Source organism: Peromyscus leucopus, chromosome 1, assembly GCF_004664715.2.
Source record: "Peromyscus leucopus breed LL Stock chromosome 1, UCI_PerLeu_2.1, whole genome shotgun sequence".
Lineage (NCBI taxonomy): Eukaryota > Metazoa > Chordata > Mammalia > Rodentia > Cricetidae > Peromyscus > Peromyscus leucopus.
This window is the reverse complement of record NC_051063.1, coordinates 57,392,329-57,412,984: the sequence shown is the minus strand read 5'-3', so window position 1 is coordinate 57,412,984 and position 20,656 is coordinate 57,392,329. Positions and strand designations below refer to the sequence as shown.

The 20,656-nt window shown below is 40.1% G+C and overlaps 1 protein-coding gene across 7 annotated transcripts in view; it reads right to left on the bottom strand.

The window, feature by feature from the left end:
* Positions 1–20,656, bottom strand: part of LOC114709125 (RNA-binding protein 14) — an 85,917-nt gene that overhangs the window by 38,738 nt on the left and 26,523 nt on the right. For 4 of the 7 annotated variants that reach the window (XM_028892792.2, XM_028892787.2, XM_028892790.2 and 1 more), the window contains one exon: positions 19,086–19,515. The exons of the other annotated variants lie outside the window; for them this stretch is intronic. Coding sequence is in view for 1 of the 4 variants with exons in the window: in XM_028892790.2 (XP_028748623.1) it covers positions 19,496–19,515 (20 nt within the window). In the remaining 3 variants the exon portion in view is untranslated. Of the gene's footprint in view, positions 1–19,085; positions 19,516–20,656 lie in introns of those variants that run through there. 7 annotated transcript variants of the gene reach the window in all.

The following is a 20,656-nucleotide window of genomic DNA, read 5'->3' as shown; positions in this document are numbered from 1 at the left end:
AGGTTTGTGGCTTTTCAGAATTTCACTCAGTAGGACCTTGGGGAGTTTTTGTCTTTGTAAATTTGAGAGAAAAAAAGGGGAAAAAAAAATACATATCCCAGGGAAGAATCACTTATTTGTCAAAAGAATCTGTGCCTGGGATGCTTTCGTTAGAGTGGGCCTATGTCAAGGGAACTCAAGTGCAGGAAATAGAATCCGCTCGAAGAACTCACAGGATGAACAAAAGACTGGCAAGGTGAATTCTAAAGAGTGCTTCAGTTTAATGGACCTTTAGGGATCCAGACCAAATAGAATTCACATATCTATCATCATCTCTGCTAATCCATAAGACCAAATGATTATATTTGGCTCTCCCAGTAATTAAAGGAACTAAAGTTTAGAAATGCTAAATGGCCCCACCCCAATTCTTGATGCTTGTTTACCTTAGGAAACTGAAGAACAAAAAACTGAAACACAAATCAACAACTGGCAAAGGTCCTGAAAAGCTAGAGTCCTGCCCCCATACACACATCAGAAAGAGAAGTTCTCATTCTTCATATAGCAAGGCCAACTGGGCAGCTGGCAGTGGCCCAAACTGGCCAGGATGGAACTATCAAGATGGAGAAATGAACCAGGTGTAGCAGCACATGCCTTTAATTCCAGAACTTGGGAAGCAGGAGCAAGTGGATATCTGTGAGTATGAACCCATCCTGGTTTACATAGTGAATTCCAGGACAGCCAGAGCTACATAGTCTTGCTGGGCGATGGTGGCGCATGCCTTTAACCCCAGCACTTGGGAGGCCGAGCCAGGCGGATCTCTGAGTTCAAGGCCAGCCTGGTCTACAGAGCGAGATCCAGAACAGGCACCAAAAAAAAAGGTCTTGAAAAAAATAAAATAGGAAATGAAGCTGCAGGCAGGGCCTAGGTCAGGCTGAGAGAAGCAGCTCTGCCCTTAGGGCTTACATCTCCAAGTAACAGGGCACTCCTGGGACATATCATACTTCCCCTATTTGCTCTCCAAGAGACAGGGCACTCCTGGGGCCTAAGATACATCCATATATTTGCCTTTCTACCTTTCTACAGTGCTGTTTGGTTTTTTGGGACAGGGTATTTATTATTCTATCTCAGGAACTTAGTATGTAAACTTGGCTGCGATCAAATTTCTAGCAAATCCTCCAATCTCCCAAGTACTAGATTCAAGGGGTAAGCCATTACACGGGGCTTTAGATTGCTAAACTCTTTTTTTTTTTTTTTTTTTTTTTTTTTTTTTTTTTCGAGACAGGGTTTCTCTGTGTAGCTTTGCACCTTTCCTGGGACTCACTTGGTAGCCCAGGCTGGCCTCGAACTCACAGAGATCCGCCTGGCTCTGCCTCCCGAGTGCTGGGATTAAAGGCATGCGCCACCACCGCCCGGCTAGATTGCTAAACTCTTAAACTCATTGGCTGGGATAATTCTAGGCTACAAGTGACCATTCTTGAGTCCTGTAGTTAGAATCCAGAATCTGGTCCTAGAATGTCACTCAGGTTTTTTGTTTGTTTGTTTTGTTTTTGTTTTTTGCATACAAATGGATGCTAAGGCAGTTAAAAGCACTGGCTGCTTTTTAGCCAGGGGAAATGGTACATACCTTTAATCCCATATGCTGGAGGCAGAGGTAAGAGAATCTCTGTGAGTTCAAGGCAAGCCTGATCTACATAGTGAGCATAATGACAGCCAGGACCTAGAAAGAGATGCTGTCACCACCACCACCAACAAAAATAAATTAAAAGAAAATTGGCTGCTTTTCCAGAGGACCTTAGTCTATCTATCTGTCTGTCTGTCTGTCTGTCTCTCTCTTTCTCTCTCTCTCTCTCTCTCTCTCTCTCTCTCTCTCTCTCTCTCTCACACACACACACACACACACACACACACACACACACACACACACACACCACATGTACATGCATGCAAAACATAGTTTAAAAAAGAAATAAACCAGTTGGGGTAGAGAAGGCAGAGGTGGTATATTCAAGAGATAGTTTCCATAAAACGTTTACTACCAACTGCCCATTTTATGTGTTGCAGGAAGTAAATTGGGCTTGTAGTGGTTGGAGCTCAGCAGTAGAAACTGTGGCATATATTTTTATTTTTATATATTTATACATTATATATATTTATACTGGGGCAGAAAATTTCCTATCTGTCTCACAGTTTTATATAAATGGTCAATGAATAAGCAAAGAAATTGGGCAAGTACCACAAAATACACACTCTAGGCACACGTAGCCTTTAGCCATTGCCAAATGTCACAGCATAGATGGAGCTATACAGAAAAATACTGATTTAGAGGGAGATTGTAAAATAGCCAAGGAAGACTGAAGAACAGGCAAATATAGCCATAGCTCACCACCCCCACCCCCTTAGTAAAATATAGGTACTAAATCTAGTGTTTTAGTATGCCATATGCCAAGTACTCTTCTACATGTTGAGAGAGAATCCTCTGCTTAGAAACTAAGTTCCTAAGCTGGCCTTGAACTCCATATAGCTCAGACAACCCTTGAACTTCTGATCCTCCTACCTTAGTCTCATGAGTAATTAAAGATTACAGATATTTAACAGTAAGTACATATTATTCTTCCTTCCCAACAACCATTTCTCTGCAAAGAGAAATTACAAATATATTCAGGATGTCTTGGCACTAACTCAAGTACCAGGCAGGGCTTTTACCAGCTCACCAGCCCCAGGAAATACATACTTGAGAATGCAGATTAGTCCCTTGAACTGTGGGGTTGTGACATGGAGTGGTATAACATTGCAAAGGGCACTGACAGATCCAAATGCAAAGGGGAAAGGGGATCTAACATGCTTCAAAACATCAGTGTAGTGTGCCTGAAACAGTAGAACACAACAGACTGAGATGGAAGGTTACAGAAGGATGAATAGTGGAGGGAGCCTAGAAATTGAGTTACATGACGAGTTGTAGAAATTAGTTAATTTGAAACATCACACAAACAAGGTGAAATGAGCAATAAGACATAAATCTGAAACTTTTCCAGCAGAATCTGAGCTGAAGATACAAAATGGGGAATTTCTGAATATAGGAAGCCCTTGAATTCACTGGCTCACTTAAATGGAGACAGGAAGATGACAAGGAACAAAATCTAAGAGCTCTCTGGAGTCTCCTATATCAAGATGTCAGAAAGGGAAAGAGAAAACTCAGAAAAGGCTGGAAGGCCCTGGAAGACTATACAACTATGTTAAAGCTAAGAACTGATCAGGGGTTGAGATTAACTGCAAAGCACAAGAGTTTTTGTAGACAAAAATGACCTTCATTTTGATTGTGGTGATTATCACCACCACTTGTTAATGTGTTTGTCAAAATGTATTGACCTGCACTCAAAACCAGTGCATTGTATGAAATTAAGTGAATTAAGCCAAGTTTAAGACAATACACCTGTAATCTCAGCACTGAAAAGGTACAGGCAAGAGGATCAGAAGTTCAAAACCAATTTGGGGAGAAAAGTAATCAGCAGGCTTATTCAGCAGTGTGTTACACTTATTTGCCAGCCAAAATATGCCTACTGATACAATAACGGCATGACTGCCCTGATGAGGACAACCAACCATTTTCTGATTGGATCAGAGCCCCACTCCACAGAAGAGAATTCTCACCTAGTACAAGAGCCCTATGACTAGGGAAGTCATAGGCCCTAGACAGAAAGCTACTACTGTTGTTTTTAAACAAACATTTTGTGCCCTTATAAAGAAGCATTCATGTTTGTGCCCAAATAGTGCTACTGTCAGCTTTGGTCAAAGAAACTTCTTTTTGCAGATGACAGCAATTGTGGTTGAGACTTGTTAACTAGTCAAGTATGAAGAATTAACTGTGTTGAATATTCAGCCCTAAATGGGACATCTGTTACACTTACCATCCAGAATTAAGGAAATATCAATGAAAAGGGCACATAAAAGAATGTAAGAGCTGGGTGGTGGTGGTGCATGCCTTAATCCCAGTACTCTCAGGAGGCAGAGGTAGGAGGATCTCTGTGAATTCGAGGCCAGCCTAGTCTACAAAGAGTTCCAAGATAGCCAGAGCAGTCATACAGAGAAACTTTGTCTCAAAACAAACAAAAAAAGAATGTAAGAATAAGGGAGATGGCATTGGAAAATGCTGTCTTCCTGACTTGGTTGTTAAACTAATGGACTCACAACAGCACTGATTACTTCATTAAGGCCTGCACAAAATTGGGACTATCAACATTCCATTATATTATAGATCCTCATCAGTAAGATTGCTAGGGGAGGGAGACACTTTCTTCAGTAGTAGAGCCACTGGTAAGTTACCCATGCTGCTGTAAGCAGTCCTAAATAAACTTCCTGGGACCAAAAAGAAAACCAAGTAGAAGGGTAGTGAATTAGATGGGAAGAAAAGGATCAATGAAAGTTGAAGAGTAAAACAAGAGAAGATAAATAAGGGGCTAAAGAGTAGACTCAGAAATTAAGAGCTGCTTACTGCTCTTCCAGAGTTAGGTTTTCCACACTTATACTGGGCAGCTCATAACCTTTTAAGTCCCGCTCCAAGGGATCTGATACCCTCTGCTGGCCTCTGATGAGACTGCATTCATGTGCACATAACACACACCCATACAGACACAGAAATCCAAAATTGTACAGTTAATATAGACTAATAAGCTTTGCGCCTTTAATCACTGAGCCATCTTGACAACCTTTGTTTTTAAATGAACAAGTATCAGGAAGTGATGGAACAATGTAAAACATGTAGATGTAGTAGTATTGGAATCCTGAAGGGAGGACAAATAAACACTTTTAATTTGTGTGTATGTGTATGAGTGTGCCTTAGGAGGCAGAGGTCCTGGAACTGGAATTACAGGCAGTTGTGAGCTGCCTAATGTGGGTATGTCAAACCATCTCTCCAACCCCTTGAGGAAAACTTTTAAGATCCTGTATCTTAGAAAATCATTGGAAAAAAAATTTTTTTGAGACAGTTTCTTAGTGTAGCCTTGGCTGTCCTAGAACTCACTCTGTAGACCAGGCTGGCTTCAAACTCAAGAGACATGCCTGCCTCTGTGCTAGAATTAAAGGCATGTTCCACCACTACCTGATGAATAAAAAATTTAACACACAAAAAAAAAAGTAGGACTGGGTTTAGTGGCATTAGCCTCAGCAATCCAAAAAGCTGAGGCAGGAAGATCCTAATTTTTCTTTAAATTTACATCACATTACTACTCTACTCAAAACCCTGCAACACAAATTCATCCCATTTTTAAAAGAGACCTGAAATGATCAGTCCCATCTCTGCCTTCTTGACCATTCTTGTTACCTCCCTCCTTACTGTTGTTATAACGGGCCAGGTATATTGAGTCTCCACTAAAGCTCTTACCTACAACTCTCTCCCCAGGTATCTGTTTGCCTCTCATTTTAAATTAAATTTTAGCTATATTTCTCTCTTAAAAAAAAAGTTAGACCTCACTTACTATAAAATCATAGACATAGATTCACTGCTTAAATTCTCCACATCCTCTCACACTACTCTGCACTACAATGCTATACATCCTAATTTTCTGCATTTACTGTCCTTAATATAAAGCTTATTTGGATGACGGAGCTTCCATTAAGCCTCAGTGGCGAAGACATCATGTAGGACAAACAAAACAGTCTTTTAAAATGAAAAATGGCATGGCTTAGTGCAGAACTAACTCTGGAGTGGTAGAGAGAAAAGCTGGATTAAAATAGGTTTAAGAGAAAAACAAAGGAAGGGGCTCTGCCGTTTATCCTGACAACCTGAGTTCCATCCCTAGGATCCACACTGAAGAACCAACTCGTACAAGCTGTCTGCTGGCCGCCACATACATGCCACAGCATACAAGCACCCCACACATATAAAAACTAATGTGAAAAAAGAACAAAACAACTGAAGCAGTAACTGGAAAGCAAACAATAGAAAAGGTTTTGCTACAAACAGGAGTGAAAAAGTAGCAAAGTCAGGGTTTCTGTTTAACAGCCCTGGCCATCCTGGAACTCACTCTGTAATCCAGACTGACCTCGAACTCACAGAGATCCGCCTGCCTCTGCCACCCAAGTGCTGGGATTTAAGGTGTGCACCACCACCACAAAATTTAAAACTTTTTTTTTAAAGGATAAAGAGGCCAAACATGATGGTATACAGTTTTAATACCAGCAGGGTATTGAGGGGCCGAGGCAGATGAATCTCTCCTTCTCTCCTGAGTTGCAGAACAGTGTGGTCTACATACCAATTTCCAGGACAGCTAAGGTTACAGAGACCCTCTCCAAAAAAAAAAAAAGTGGATCTGTTTCAAACTCTGACCTCACACACATACAAGCTTTTGCATGAACCCCTTCCTCAACACACACAACAGAAATGTGGCTTGAAGCATTTGCTAGCATTCATGAAACCCTAGGTTCAGTCCCTAGTACAAAACTAAATGTAAAAACTGTGTTCCTGATACAAACTAGTTTTACATGTTGCCCACCCAAAATGTAAACTATTACTAGACTAAGAAGGAACAGGTGAGGAGAGGAAATGTTACCCATTACGACTAACAGGCTCTATGGATTCAATTCTGAAGAGCAGACTCTGGGCATTATATGATAACTGACCTAGGAAAAACTACAGGTTCTGACAGTAAAATCCTTAACCAAGTTCCTCCAAAAAGATAAAGCATCCTGAATTACAGCAAGTCTATTAACAATCAAAACACTGCAGCCCAATTTATTCCATGCCTGATTCTGTCCCCAGAGGTTGTACATTAAATTGGTCTAGAGCAATAGCTTCCCTGGAGATGAAGGTGTTAATTACAGGGTAGGAGGCATCCTTCATTCCAAACAAAACAAAACTAAAAACCAGGCACAGTAGTGCAGGCCTTTAGTCCCAGCATTTAGGAGGCAGAGACAGGAAGATGTGAGAGTACAAGGTCAGCATAGTCTATAGAGCAAGCTTCAGGACAGAACTATGTAGAGACCCTACCTCAACACCACCCAAAATAAAAAGCCACAATTCCCTAGCCTTGCTGTAGCTGAAACTTTATTATTATGATACGTATATCAAAATGTACACATGTGAAAGCCAGAGGACAACTTTCACCAGTCGGGTCTCTCTTTCCAAAGGGTCTGGGGATTGAACTTAAGTTAATCATCTTTAACTCACTGAAACAGCTCACTGGCCCTTTTTAACTGTGGTCATTGAAATAGCAAAGTCAGTCACTCACTTCACACTGTTTATCAAATAAATTTAAAATATGGGACTAGAATGAAAGCTCAGGAGTTAAACAATTGCTGTTCTAGCCAAGGACCTGGGTTTCATTCCCAACATCCCTATGGCAGTTTACAATGGCTGGTAACTACAGTTTAAGGAGATGATGTCTCTCTTCAGGCCTCGAGGATACATGGTGCAGTGTGTGTGTGTGTGTGTGTGTGTGTGTGTGTGTGTGTGTGTGTGTGTGTGTGTGCGCGCGCGCGCGCGCGCAAAATAAGCAAAAATTTAAAATGTAAATTGTACAAAAGTATAAAAAGTAGAGCTAGTGAGATTACTTAGTGATTAGGAGCACTTACTGCTCTTGCAGGGGACATAGTGACTTACAACCATCTATAACTCCCAGCTCTAAGGAATCTCATGCTCTTCTGACCTCTGAAGGCACTAGGCATGAACATGGCACACAGACATTCACGTAGGCAAAACACATACATGAAATAAAAATAAATCTTTTTTGTAAAAAGGAACAATATTCTTATGGTCAAGTACAAAAAAACTCCCAGTCTAAGACAAAACACTAGTTATCTGAAAATGCTCAAAGCTCAGATACTATGGATATGTAATTAAACTTTCTTACCTGACAAAATCATTAAATGAAATATCAAAAAGCTATCATTGATACCCAATTCATATATACCAATTTAAAAACAAGGTTAGACATAAAAAGATGTAAAAAAAAGCTAAGCATGACCACACAGGTCTGTGGTCCCCAGCACTTGACAGGCTGAAGAAGCAGGATTACAAGTTCAAGGTTAGCCAGGGCTACAGAGGGAGATCATGTCTCAAAAAATTGAAAAGGGGGAAAAAGTGGGTGACATATTCCTACAATCCCAGCACTTCACTGGCAGAAGCAGGACTCCAGTTTCAGGCCTGACTGGGCTACATAGCAAGAAACAAAACTCGAAATTCAACAGGCTCTTGAAAAATGATTCACTTCACCTGTTATAAAAGCAGATGCAAAGGCAGGTGGATCTTAGTTTGAGGCTAGCCTGGTCTACTTGGCAAGTCTCAGGAGAGTCAGGACTACAGAGGGCCCTATCTTAAACCATATGCCCACTTTCCCTAACACCCAGCTCTAGCACTGGAAATTGAGCCAAGGGCCTCCTGAATACTCTACTACTGAGCTATATATAACCCAGCCCAAACCCCATTTATAATCTATCAGGTCAAAAAAGATTTAAATGTGGGGAGGGGGGTGCTTCTTTTGTGTATGTATACACACACACACACACACACACACACACTTCAGGCCTGCAAGTTCTCCATAGTCTGGTGGGCCAGCACCATGACCTCCATTTGTACCAGGTATGTATGACCTGTCAAACTCTACATTCTCTCCTGATGGAAGTTGAATATGTCACGAATGCTGTAGAAACAGTAAAAAACTATTTGGAGAAGATATAAGGTGGTGCTGTATTTGAAGCAGAAAAATTAGTTCTTTGCAAACTTTAGGAAGGCTCCAAACTCTTTTTTGTTTTGTTTTTTGGTTTTTCGAGACAGGGTTTCTCTGTGTAGCTTTGGAACTGACTCTGTAGTTCAGGCCAGCCTCAAACTCAGAGATCTACCTGCCTCTGCGTCCCGAGTGCTGGGATTAAAGGTGTGCGCCACCACTGCCTGGCTCCAAACTCTTTTTAATGCTGGTATGACAGGAGTATATTTACTGTCAGATACTTGTTCCTTAGCAGAGCTGGAGAAGCAGCATCCAACTTTATATCTACCATTTCTCTAAATTCTAGATGTCTCTAGAGTTTAGAACATCTTATGGTCAAGGTAGTCATGTATGTATATGCTTATACACATTATGGTGCGATTAGACCTTTGGGCTACAGTTTCATGTTGAGGTCTTACAGTGCAAATGATAATACAGAGCTCTGTAGGACTGACCCATCATCAGGTATTTCATATGGGGCTGTGCCAACTGGCAAAGCCAGGAAAGAAATAGAAACGCTTCAAATGAAAGAAATGACCCTCCATGATGTAAAGAAGTTGCAAAAATAATTTATATCAGAAATGATATAGTTAAAGACAAAGCTTTTGAACTAGAGTTCAGCTAGGTTGGTGAACTAACTACAGAAAGATATTATTCTGAAAGATACATGGGAGGAAACAGAAATGTGCTGAGGAATCTTTGAAGGAAGATGGATCAGATGATGACAATATGTAACATTTTCACTCTCTTGTTTTATATTTCTTTGACTGTTTCAGGTAACTAACAGGTAACCATGAATTATACATACCCACTGATCAATTTTCATTAAGTATCTGTCTTATACACAACAAAAACTATGCTTATTGTAACAAGGTAAGGCTAGGTTAAAATGTGCCCCCCTCAAAATTCATGTTACAGATTGTAATCCCAGTGATGACAGGGTCTTTGGACAGTAATAAAATACATTTTAAGGACAGAACTTTCATATAAAGTATTTAGTAACCTTGTAAGAGACCCCAAAGGTCCCTCACCTCATTTTGCCATATGACAACACAGTAGTAAATAGAAATCAGCCAAAAGGACTCTTACTACAACCACTAGTAAAATACTTTCTTAGACAGACGGCCTTTAGAATTTACAAATTATTTTCTGCTTCTGCAACCCAACTGGTTGCTTACCTTTGTTTTGTTTTGTTTTGTTTTGTTTTTTCTGAAAGAGAGTTACACTATGTTATGTTCCCCTGGCCTGTCTAGAGCTCCTGAGCTCCTGATCCTCCCAAACCTCTGATGCCATGTGCTAGAGTGATAGGTGTGCTTAACACCCAGCTCTAGCACTGGAAATTGAGCCAAGGGCCTCCTGAATACTCTACTACTAAGCTATATATAACCTAGCCCAAACCCCATTTATAATCTATCAGGTCAAAAAAGATTTAAATGTGGGGTGGGGGTTTTCATAACAGAACACTTACTAACCCAGCAGATGAGCCTATAAACTGGATTGACTTCAAGGGAAAAGCAAGACCTACAGAAAACCATAACGTGCAAACTCAGATCTTGGAATAGTTTACTGTGATCTGCTGATGGCCAGAACTTCAACAACAAAAACAAAACATACTGTAAATCTGCATTCCTGTCAACGCACCCCGACTCCTCTTTTTGGTTTTTCAAGACAGGGTTTCTGTGCATAGCCTGGCTGGAACTGCTCTGTAGACCAGGCTGACCTTGAACTCAGAGCCTGCCTCTAACTCCCAAGTGCTGGTATTAAAGGTGTGTGCCACTGCCTGTCTCCCTGTCATCCTTTTTAATACAAAATACCACTTTGCCTTTTTTTATTCTCCCTTGGAGACAGGATCTTGGGCTGTCCTGGAATTCATTATTCCTTGAGAATAATCTTGAAAACTTGATCCTCCACCCTTCATGCTGCAATGCTGGATTATAAGCATATGTCCACTATACCTGGCAAACAACATTAATTTTAAGGCACACCATTTCATGCTACTAGAATATAAAACTGTCAAAACTATGATATATATATATATATATATATATATATATATATATATATATATGTATATTCAAATTCTAGACACAATGTCAAAATCATATTCTAAGGACTGAAAATACATCCAGTAATTCACTTAATTCCATAAATCTTTTTTTCCTCTGAGACAAGCTCCCATTATGTTACCCAGGCTATCCTTAAATTGACGGACTCCAAGTTTCATCCTTCTAAGTAGCTAACAGGCAAATGTCAGTTTTTGTTTTGGCAGTATTGGGGGGCTTTAACACAGAACCTTTCACATGGTGTTAAAAATCCTAGGCTGTGTTGGAAAGGGTTTTACAAAGTTGTACAGCCTGTCATCAAATGTAATTCTCCTACTTCATCTTTCTGACTAGCTAAGATTACAGCTGTGTATGTACCATGTCCAGCTGATTTTTCCTTTTCCCTCTGGGCCACGCATACTCCAGAGATGTGCCATGCTGGAATTCTAGCTCTCACACTGCCCCTCTGGCTTTAAAGTTAAAAACCTTTGGTGATTTTGTTTCTTGATATGTAGCCCTGATAGCCCTTAAGCTTGCTGTGGACAACCAGGCTAGTTTCAAACTTGCAGCCATCACCGTGCCTCTAGCCTCCAGCAAAAATTTCTTGTTGTACACTATGTCTGTTTCTTTAAACTTTTACATAGGTACCTCACAATGCTCTGGTTTAGTTGAAGTCAACAAGTAAAAGCCATCTTCCTTCCCTTTTCCACACCATGGAGAAGAGTTTAGACTAGAAGTTCCATACCACAGCTCTGTACTAAATTGTGTACTATTGCTTTGGTGTCAATGGTCCTTACACTGTAAAATTGTGTGGTCCCACTTTGTTGTATACCCAAAGGCTATTAAGCATGTAAGATGTAGAAGAACTAAAGGAAAATTCAGACACACTCTTAGCTCTTATTTGATTTGACAACTTAGACAAAACTAGAACAGTAGTAAAATGCTCAATTCATCTTTTGAAGTTCACTTACCACTAAGTCCTATACAGAAGAACCCAAGTGAGTATCCTTATTCCAAAGAATTGTCTTAGCTCATCACTACAGAGGGCATCGTCTTTACTTCTTGGGCATGCTATTTTCCTGCTATAAAGTCATTCTTGACACAAGATGTTCATGTTCTCAAAGGCATGATCAGCCACCCTAAGGATATGGTATAAGCTTAACTAAATCTTCTATTCTTATTAATTAGCAAAACATGGTTTGACAAACATGTATCTGAGACACTGAAAATCCCTCTCTTCACTCTCCAGAACCAACTGCTTCTGTATTTTTAGCTGTTCCTTTCTTGTTTCTGAATAAGATGTTCCTAATTTACCATTTGGCACTTTTAAAATCACCTTCTAATTTCTTTATTCTCTACATAGCTGGCTGTCCTGGAACTCACTATTTAGACTATATAAACTCAACGAAATCCACCTGCCTTTGCCTCCCAAGTGCTGGGATCAAAATCATGCACAATCTTACCCAGTTTACCTCTCCATTTCTAGTATGTAAAACGATGAGAAGTATTGCTCTTTTTTTTTTTTTTTTGTTTTTTGAGACAGGGTTTCTCTGTGTAGCTTTGGTGCCTTTCCTCGCTTTGGAGACCAGGCTGGCCTTGAACTCAGAGATCCGCCTGCCTTTGCCTCCCAAGCGCTGGGATTAAAGGCGTGAGCAACCACCACCCAGCAAATATTGCTCTTATACACACTACCCAATCCATGCTTCATTTGCTGCCACCATGATAAACAGCAGGACACTGCTATGGATTCAATGTGTTCTATCATCTATATACATTGAAATGCCAATCAAAGTAGAAACCTTAGTAGAAGTTGATCATGAGGGCAAAGCCTTCACAAATGAACTACCATCTATAAGAAACCAGTAATAGCCAGAACCTGGAAACAACCTAGATGCCCGTCAACTGAAGAATGGATGAAAAAAATGTGGTACATATACACAATGGAGTACTACTCAGCAGAGAAAAACAACGAAAGCATGAAATTTGCAGGCAAATGGATGGATCTAGAAAAAAATCATCCTGAGTGAGGTAACCCAAACCCAAAAAGACAATTATGGTATGTACTCACTCATAAGTGGATTCTAGATATAAACTAAAGAACAATCAGACTACAACCCACAGGACCATGATGGAGATATATATATATATAGCATGGAGGCCCCTAGGATGACTGTGGCTTATAGTAAATTTCGGTCTTACTCAATTACTGAGCAAGCCTCAATGAAACATCTCACTATTAAGAATACATACTGCCGGGCAGTGGTGGCGCACGCCTTTAATCCCAGCACTCGGGAGGCAGAGCCAGGCGGATATCTGTGAGTTCGAGGCCAGCCTGGGCTACCAAATAAGCTCCAGGAAAGGCGCAAAGCTACACAGAGAAACCCTGTCTCGAAAATCAAAAAAAAAAAAAAAAAAAAAAAAAAAAAACACTCTATCAAGCTGATAATAGAAAAATAAATTAATTTTAAACAACAAAGTAAAAGAAAAATTTGAAATATTAAACAGTTTACTAAAGTTAAAAAAAGGGAGAACTAGGGACTCATCATTCCTCTCCACATTCTATTCTTTCCCTTGTTTTATATATTTTAAATTTTTTTATTGGTGGATTCTGCTGGAGTTTATCAGTGGATTCTGCTGGAGGATGCGATGCAGATAAGCACTGGAGGGCTCCTGTTGTAAATCACCCTCTGGAGCGATGGAAGGATCTTTCTACTAGCACGTGGAGGAGACCTGATCTAGTGTTGAGGTGGCCCCTGTGTTTGGTTTATGTCTTTCCTCAGGACAATGAGGTTCCTCTTTGGATTCCTGAGCACTGAATGCGCCCTGTGGCTGCTGCTGAAGCCCAACATGACAGAGACCTAATGGGTCTTCATGAAAAAAATCTACCCTTCTGATGCCAATGGAGACTGAGTGCCCAATATGGCCAGCTTTGGCAAGCATTAATGTAAGCCTAGGAACTATAGCCATGAGATTGGATTCTCCAGAAGAGCTGCCAGCTAAAGTCATGCTGGGATCAAGAAAAACGGACCTTGGCTGTTCATGTTACTGGAATTGTATCCATGCCAGTGGATGTCCACACAATCCAGAAGAGAATTTGACATTGCTGCTGCTGCTATTGCTGTTATAGCAATGGCACACACAGCTGCTACTGTTTCTGGGGATTACCATTTCATAATTGCTTACTACAGCTAGCACAGTAGAGACCCTGGCAACAAAAGTAGCTACCACAGAGTTAGTTAATCTTTCATTCTATTGGGCATGATAAATTTAATTCAGTAGTTATATATATCTCCATTGGCTTTGAAAATTATAAATTTATAAACTCAAGTTCCAGTTGCTTTTGGGATACTATCTTATAAGGACTCCAACGTACAGTATGGCTCGTTAAAGCTCAGTTGCCTTTAGCCTACTGGCTATGGGTGAGATAGGACCTCTGTTGGTCTTTTCTGTATCGAACACACAGATTGCAAGCCCAGTGCCACTGTGAGATCTTTGGCAGCAATTAACTATGCAGCTCACACACGATTGAGCCTGTATGATGTTTGAGCCTGTATGAAAATGAGTATTCAGAGACGGGTAATTCCTGGGGAGCACTCACCAACCTAAGACAGAGTACCTGTGGGGCCTGGGCAGGCATCTCCATGACGGGTAAGGTGACCTGCTGACATCCCACGCAACCTAAGTCAGAAGCTCATTTTTTAATAAAACGGGGACCTGTAGGTCCCTGGCCCCCGTTTTGGGTAACTGTTGCCTTGCTTGTAGACCTTGACTTTGATATCATCCCTATGCTAATTCCCTGCCAGGTTCCACCCTCCTGAATGCTTATGGGAAGTTCCTTGTCTGTGTATCCTGAATAATGGGCGTTAACAGCTTAGATGCAAGATTGTAAAACATCAGTAGCGAACTTCTGCCCTCCGGGGTCCTCCCATTGTGCTGTAAGCCTGTATTTAAGACCACCTACCCCTTTCAAGAAATGACATTCAGCATTTAAAATTTAAATATATATATATATATACATATATATATATATAATTGAATACTTCAAATGTAATCTATAAATACCACAAATGTGATTAATATCATGAGTGTAAGTAATGAATATCATAAGTGTAATTTAAAAAATTAAAAAAAAAAAAAAAGAAAAGAAAGAAACCAGAGATAGCTGGTGGTACACGCCTTTAATCCCAGCACTCAGGAGGCAGATCTGAGTTCAAGGCCAGCCTGGTCTACAGAAGGTATTCCAGGGCAGCCAGAGCTACACAGAGAAATCTTGTCTTGGGGGGGAAAAAAAAAAAAAAAAAACAGGGATCTTTCAGCCACATTGAAACCAACAGAATAGAAGCTAATTAAGTTAGCTATCTGCTGGCTTTGTTTTTTGGTTTTTTGTTTGTTTTCCGAGATAGGGTTTTTCTATATAACAATATCCTATCCACCTGCCTCTGCCTCCCAAGCACTGGGATTAAAGGTGTACACCATACCACCCAGCTTGCTATCTGCTGGACTTAGAAACTTTTGACTTTTCAGTTTCAAAAACTATAACCAATTTCTATTGTGTGTGTACCAGTCTATTTATGGTACTTTGCTATATTACTTCAAACTAAGACAAACCACTATTACAGCTGTCACTCTATATAGTCTACACTGGCCTCAAACTTAATCCATATGTACTACGAAGTCCAAACTGGCTAGAATTCACACAATCATCCTCCTTCAGCACCCTAAATGCCAAGATTATACTTTTACATAGAACTTCCTTGCAAATTTTTTCTTCTCTAATTAAAAAAGCTGGCAATTCAGTTTCTAAATCTCCAAATGAACCTCCCATTTTCAAAATGTTTAAATACTCTGTCTCTGAGAAATTAACTCCTGCTCCAATCCTGCCTACTTATTCTCTAAACAAACCAGAGAATAGTCCTGGGACTGCACTGCCATCATTCTGGGAAATCAATCTTTATCTCATCATGACCTCATGTATTAAGAGAAAAAATGATTCCAACAATTAGAAACAGCACTTAATTCCCACAGCACACATGATCTACACCTCTCACTATTCCTTCCTCCTAAAGTCTACATTAGTATTAATGCACTAAGGTAAAGAGGACTGAACTTGGTATTACCAAAGTTAACCCGGCTTCTGAAGAGTCCTGAAAATTTTCAGCGTCAATCTTTTGGTCTAATGTACAAGATATAGCTCAAAGGAAGAGCACATTCTTGAGTTTTCATGAGGCCCTATGAAGAGGCCTTAGTGCCAAAAACAAAATGTCTACTACTACTTGAGAACTCCCTGACCACACCTGTAGGACCTATGATCCACTAAGAACCAGAAGGGATCATCCTTCAATACAAAATAAGTTTAATCACTCCAATCACCCTTTTCCCTCCCCCAAGGATAGGCCAAGTATCTGCATACCCAAGATTGGGAACTTGGGGTGGAGGGGTGCACAACAGCTAAAGGAGGCCAAGTGAGTAGGCTTGACACCCTACTGAGATGCATTCTCCATATACCCCACACCTGGTAAACAATGAGTAATCAGTGAGGTCAAGGCCAGCTCACAGATGCTAGTCATGTCAGTGAACAAATGAATGGCAGAGTGCTGAGGAAAATGTGTTTAACTTAAATTGAAGCATTTTCCTTGAAACAGAGGAGGTAAGTGATGCCAGTACTATCTTGTCTACTTATACAACAATGTAGCCTCATGGAATACTCACTCACTTGACTGGAAACTTCAGAACAAAATAATTTCAAACCACTCTAATATTGGAAACCGGTTATATTCAGTGTCTGCAAACTGTTGAGACAGTTTGTGTTAACCTCTAACTCAGTGGTTCCCAACCTGTAGGTTGCAACCCCTGGGGTTAGAATGGCCCTTTCACGGGGGTTGCATATCAGATATTTATACTACAATTCATAACAGTAGAAACATTAGTTATGAAGTAGCAACAAAAATATTTTTATGGTTGGGGTCACCACAGCAAGAACTGTATGGCATTAGGAAGGTTTGAGAACCACTGCTCTAACTGGTTATGTAGCTACAATGACCTGCAACTCCTGGTCCTCCTGCCTCCACCTCCCCAGTGCTAGACTACATAAATGCACATCACATAGTGTTCTACAGTGCTAGAGCTCAGGCCCAGGGCTTCAAGCATACTAAGAGAGCATGTTATCAACAGAGCTACATCATCGTAATTTTCAACTCACTATTTTCCCATTACACTTCATAAAAGTTCTCCAGCCAGTTAAGGAATAGATTTTTTGTCTGAATCACATTATGTAGTGTGGTTAGTCCTGGAACTCTGAATCCCTTCAGCTTTCAAGAGATTACATGCTGCTAAGATTACACAGTATGCCATCACACTCAGCTAGTACTTTCTTCCCGTGTGTGCACATGCATGTGTACCACAATACATGTGGATGTCAGAGAAAAACATGGATGAGTTGGTTCTCCATCATGTGGGTTCCAGGTCATTAGACTTGGCAATAGATACCTGTCTGGTTATATACATAGATGCCAGTCTGGTTGTATACATAGCAAAAGCACATCTTTTATTTAAAAAAAGAAGAAGAAAAAAAAAAAGCTCTGAGCCGGCATAGACTGATGAAAACATTGCTAGGTTGTTACAGGATCCAGTCTCTTAAAACAAAAAGATGAGTCAGGTAAATCTTAATCGTTCTGCATGTTTTATATTCTAGTAATGTAAAAGTATATTACAGTGTAGTATGTATACCTTTAGCCCCAACTACTCCGAAGGTAAGGCAGGTGAACCACTTGAGCAACATGGTAAAAAAAAAAAAAAATCACCCAGGTATACTCTGACAAGTCAATAAAAACAAAGAAACTATTTAGGCAAGAACCTTCACTTGATATTCAATTTTACTCATTTGAGGCAGGGTCTCAGTCTCCTGGAACTCACTATATAGACCAGGCTGGCCTTGAACTCCAAGATCCGCCTGACTCTGCCTCCCAAGTGCTGGGATAAAAGGTGTGTGCCACCATGGCCAGCTCCAAGTGCTAAGAGCTAACATCAAAGGAACATGCCACAAAGCCAGATTTGATGTATCTTTTATTTCTGCTTCCCACCCCATCCTACAAAAAAAGCTCTAAAATTCCTAACACTTGGGTCATCATCTGTCAAAGTATCCTCAACAAATATAAGTCTCCATCTTGAGACTTGCCATTCCCAACTTTCAACTCACATCAAGAAATTGTGCTAAAACTCATATGTGCACAAGAGTAATTGGATCTAAGAAAAAGGGACCAAAATAGGTATGAACCTTTCTAAGACAGGCAGAGGTGGCAAAGAAAACAATTCAGCCCGGAAGGAAAAACTTGCTAAGAAAAACTTTTTCCAGGAAAGACTGAGGAGCAACACATACATCACCTAGCACAGGGTCTCACATCACAAAAAAATTACCTTTGTCCACAGAGTGCTGTCACAATCCCAGTCATCTATAAATTAAAATGAATCAATGGAATAGAAGCAGTTAGTAGACAATTTTGAAGTCACCCAAGTCAAAAGTGGCTCCTTTATCATCTTTATTTCCTTTTATCCTTATCATTATGACCCTTTTATTTATTATTTATTAAAAGCATGCCTGGCATAACAGTAGGTACTCAGTACCAAGTAAATGATTCTGAGACACGGCTCTATATATGCTGAAACATGGAAGACAAACTTTTAATAAAAACATGATACTAAAGCAGTGGTTCCTCACTGCATTCAAACACTGTCCTAACTGTTGATTAACTAAGTTTAATTAATGACTTATAAAGGAGCTGCCAGGCCCTTTATACCTCTCATCTAAAGTCATTAAGTACAAGCTATGAGATGCTTGTGGAACTCATGTAGAGTCTTGATTTTGGCAGAATCATATATATGAACGGTGAAATGCACCATAAAGTAGTACTGGTCAATGGGTAGCAAAATGCACTCTGGTGGGAGCCATACCTTCATTTTTCCCAAAGATGAAAGCTACATCTTTTCCCTGAAACCTTCACCTCTTTCCTGGACATAAGTCATGGGAGATATGTTGACTGAGTGTTAACAGCAGTTGTAAGTATACATAATGATTATTTTCAAGGCAAGTAAAGATCTACAGCTCTAGACCACTAGTTAGTTGGCTTTATAACAAAAAGTGGACCAGTAGGAAATGTCTTCATTGAAACAAGGATGCCTAGTTCAATTCTTCTGTATAACCTCTTTTCCCTTTAGTACCTAAAGGTCTTTAAAAAAATAAAAAAATTAAAAACCTCTACAGTGTTATTCACCCAAAGCTAAATAGTTTAAACATTCCCCACCTTCTGTTCAGGGTACAAATAAACAACCCAGAAACAAATCCAAACAAGAACTTTCTCAAAGCACACATTCCCTAATTTGAAAAACCATTTATTTCACTGGAAAGTGATCCCAATCTCTAGGACTAGCCTTTGGGCCAAAAATGAAAACCCAGAGCAGTGATTCTCAGCAAGGTCATTCCCAAATCAAATACCTGCTACAGTCAGGAGGCAGGGAACAGACAGCAGAGCCCCCACCAGTTTCTGCACAGGAGGCATGCTGGGAGAACAGAACAGAACAGAACAGAACATGAATGGGAAGCTACAGAAGAATAAACAGGAGAACGGGAAATTGAGCAGGAGAGAGAATAGGAGAGCAAGTCTGAACTTAACAAGGTAAAATAAGGTCCGTGGTTCCTGAGGAACTGAATGCACAGGGCCGAGAACGTCCCGGAGATGGGCACCACGAAGGGTGTATTCTCATGCACAACCGCAGCTCGGGACTTCAGCCCACACACATCCCACCTGAAAGAGAGCACAGTACAGGGGCTTTACAGCAAAGCTCAAAAGGGCTTTCCCACTGAGAAACTTCAAAGAACATCTTACAAAGTCATACCTTAATACTCACTTTTAAGTTTACTTGTACCCTTCCTTAGTATCAACATAATTTCTAAAAATGAGAACAGCTTGAAGGTCAGAGAATCATTGGGAAAGCTAAACAGTCCCCTAGTAAATAAAGAAAGGCCTTTCTCTAAATTAAACAGCAAATTTTTCCTAATAGGAAAAGACATTCTATTACTTCCAATGCTAACATTATTAGCATTCTCAAGAGAAGGTAATTCCACAAACTCAGAACAGAAAAAAAAAAGGGAAAGATCCAATTAGCCTCTGAGATTAAAAGTCAACAGTATGTTTCAACCTAAAAATTACTGCCAAGGACACTGTATCAATCAAGAACTACAAAAAAGTTGCATCAACTGAACAAGTTTGAAGGTTTATATATATAATTTTTAAAAGAAGGCACTGGAGAATGTGTAAGCTACATCAAGTCACTCAAGTTTCTCTTCCAGCACAATTCTAGTCAATAAACCCAGTCAGTCATTTGGACCAGTCAATGGACCCGGGCAAGCCACATACTTTCGGCCTTAATTATAAAAGATGACAAAGTACCTGTACTACAAGATTAAGAATCTGTGACAATGTCAGGGACACAGTAGGGCTCCTCAAAACTAAAAGAACTGAAAAGTACCCTAAGTACAGCAGCAATTCTAAAAGCCTAGAGCCCAAAGCTGACAAGAAGCATCAAAAGAGAATGTATTACAAACAGAAGCACCACCATGGTGATAAGCACCTATTTCAGCACTCAGGGTTGAAGCACAATTGCCGCAGGTAAGGCCAGCATTAGGCTACAAAGTGAAACTCTGTCATTGTCAAATGGACTCAGGTCAAGTTGAGTAGTAAAGGTCCTTAACTAATGGAAAGATGAGGAAGTGATGTGGTCATGATGAAGTTCCTAAGCCTAGATTTCAATATTACCCAGGAATAAACACAAGTATGCATGTAAACTTATACTGCTATGTTACCTAAGTGAAAGATGTCAAACCCAGGGTCAAAAATGAAAACTGTAAATAAAATCAAAGGCTACAACACAACAGAATAAAAGATA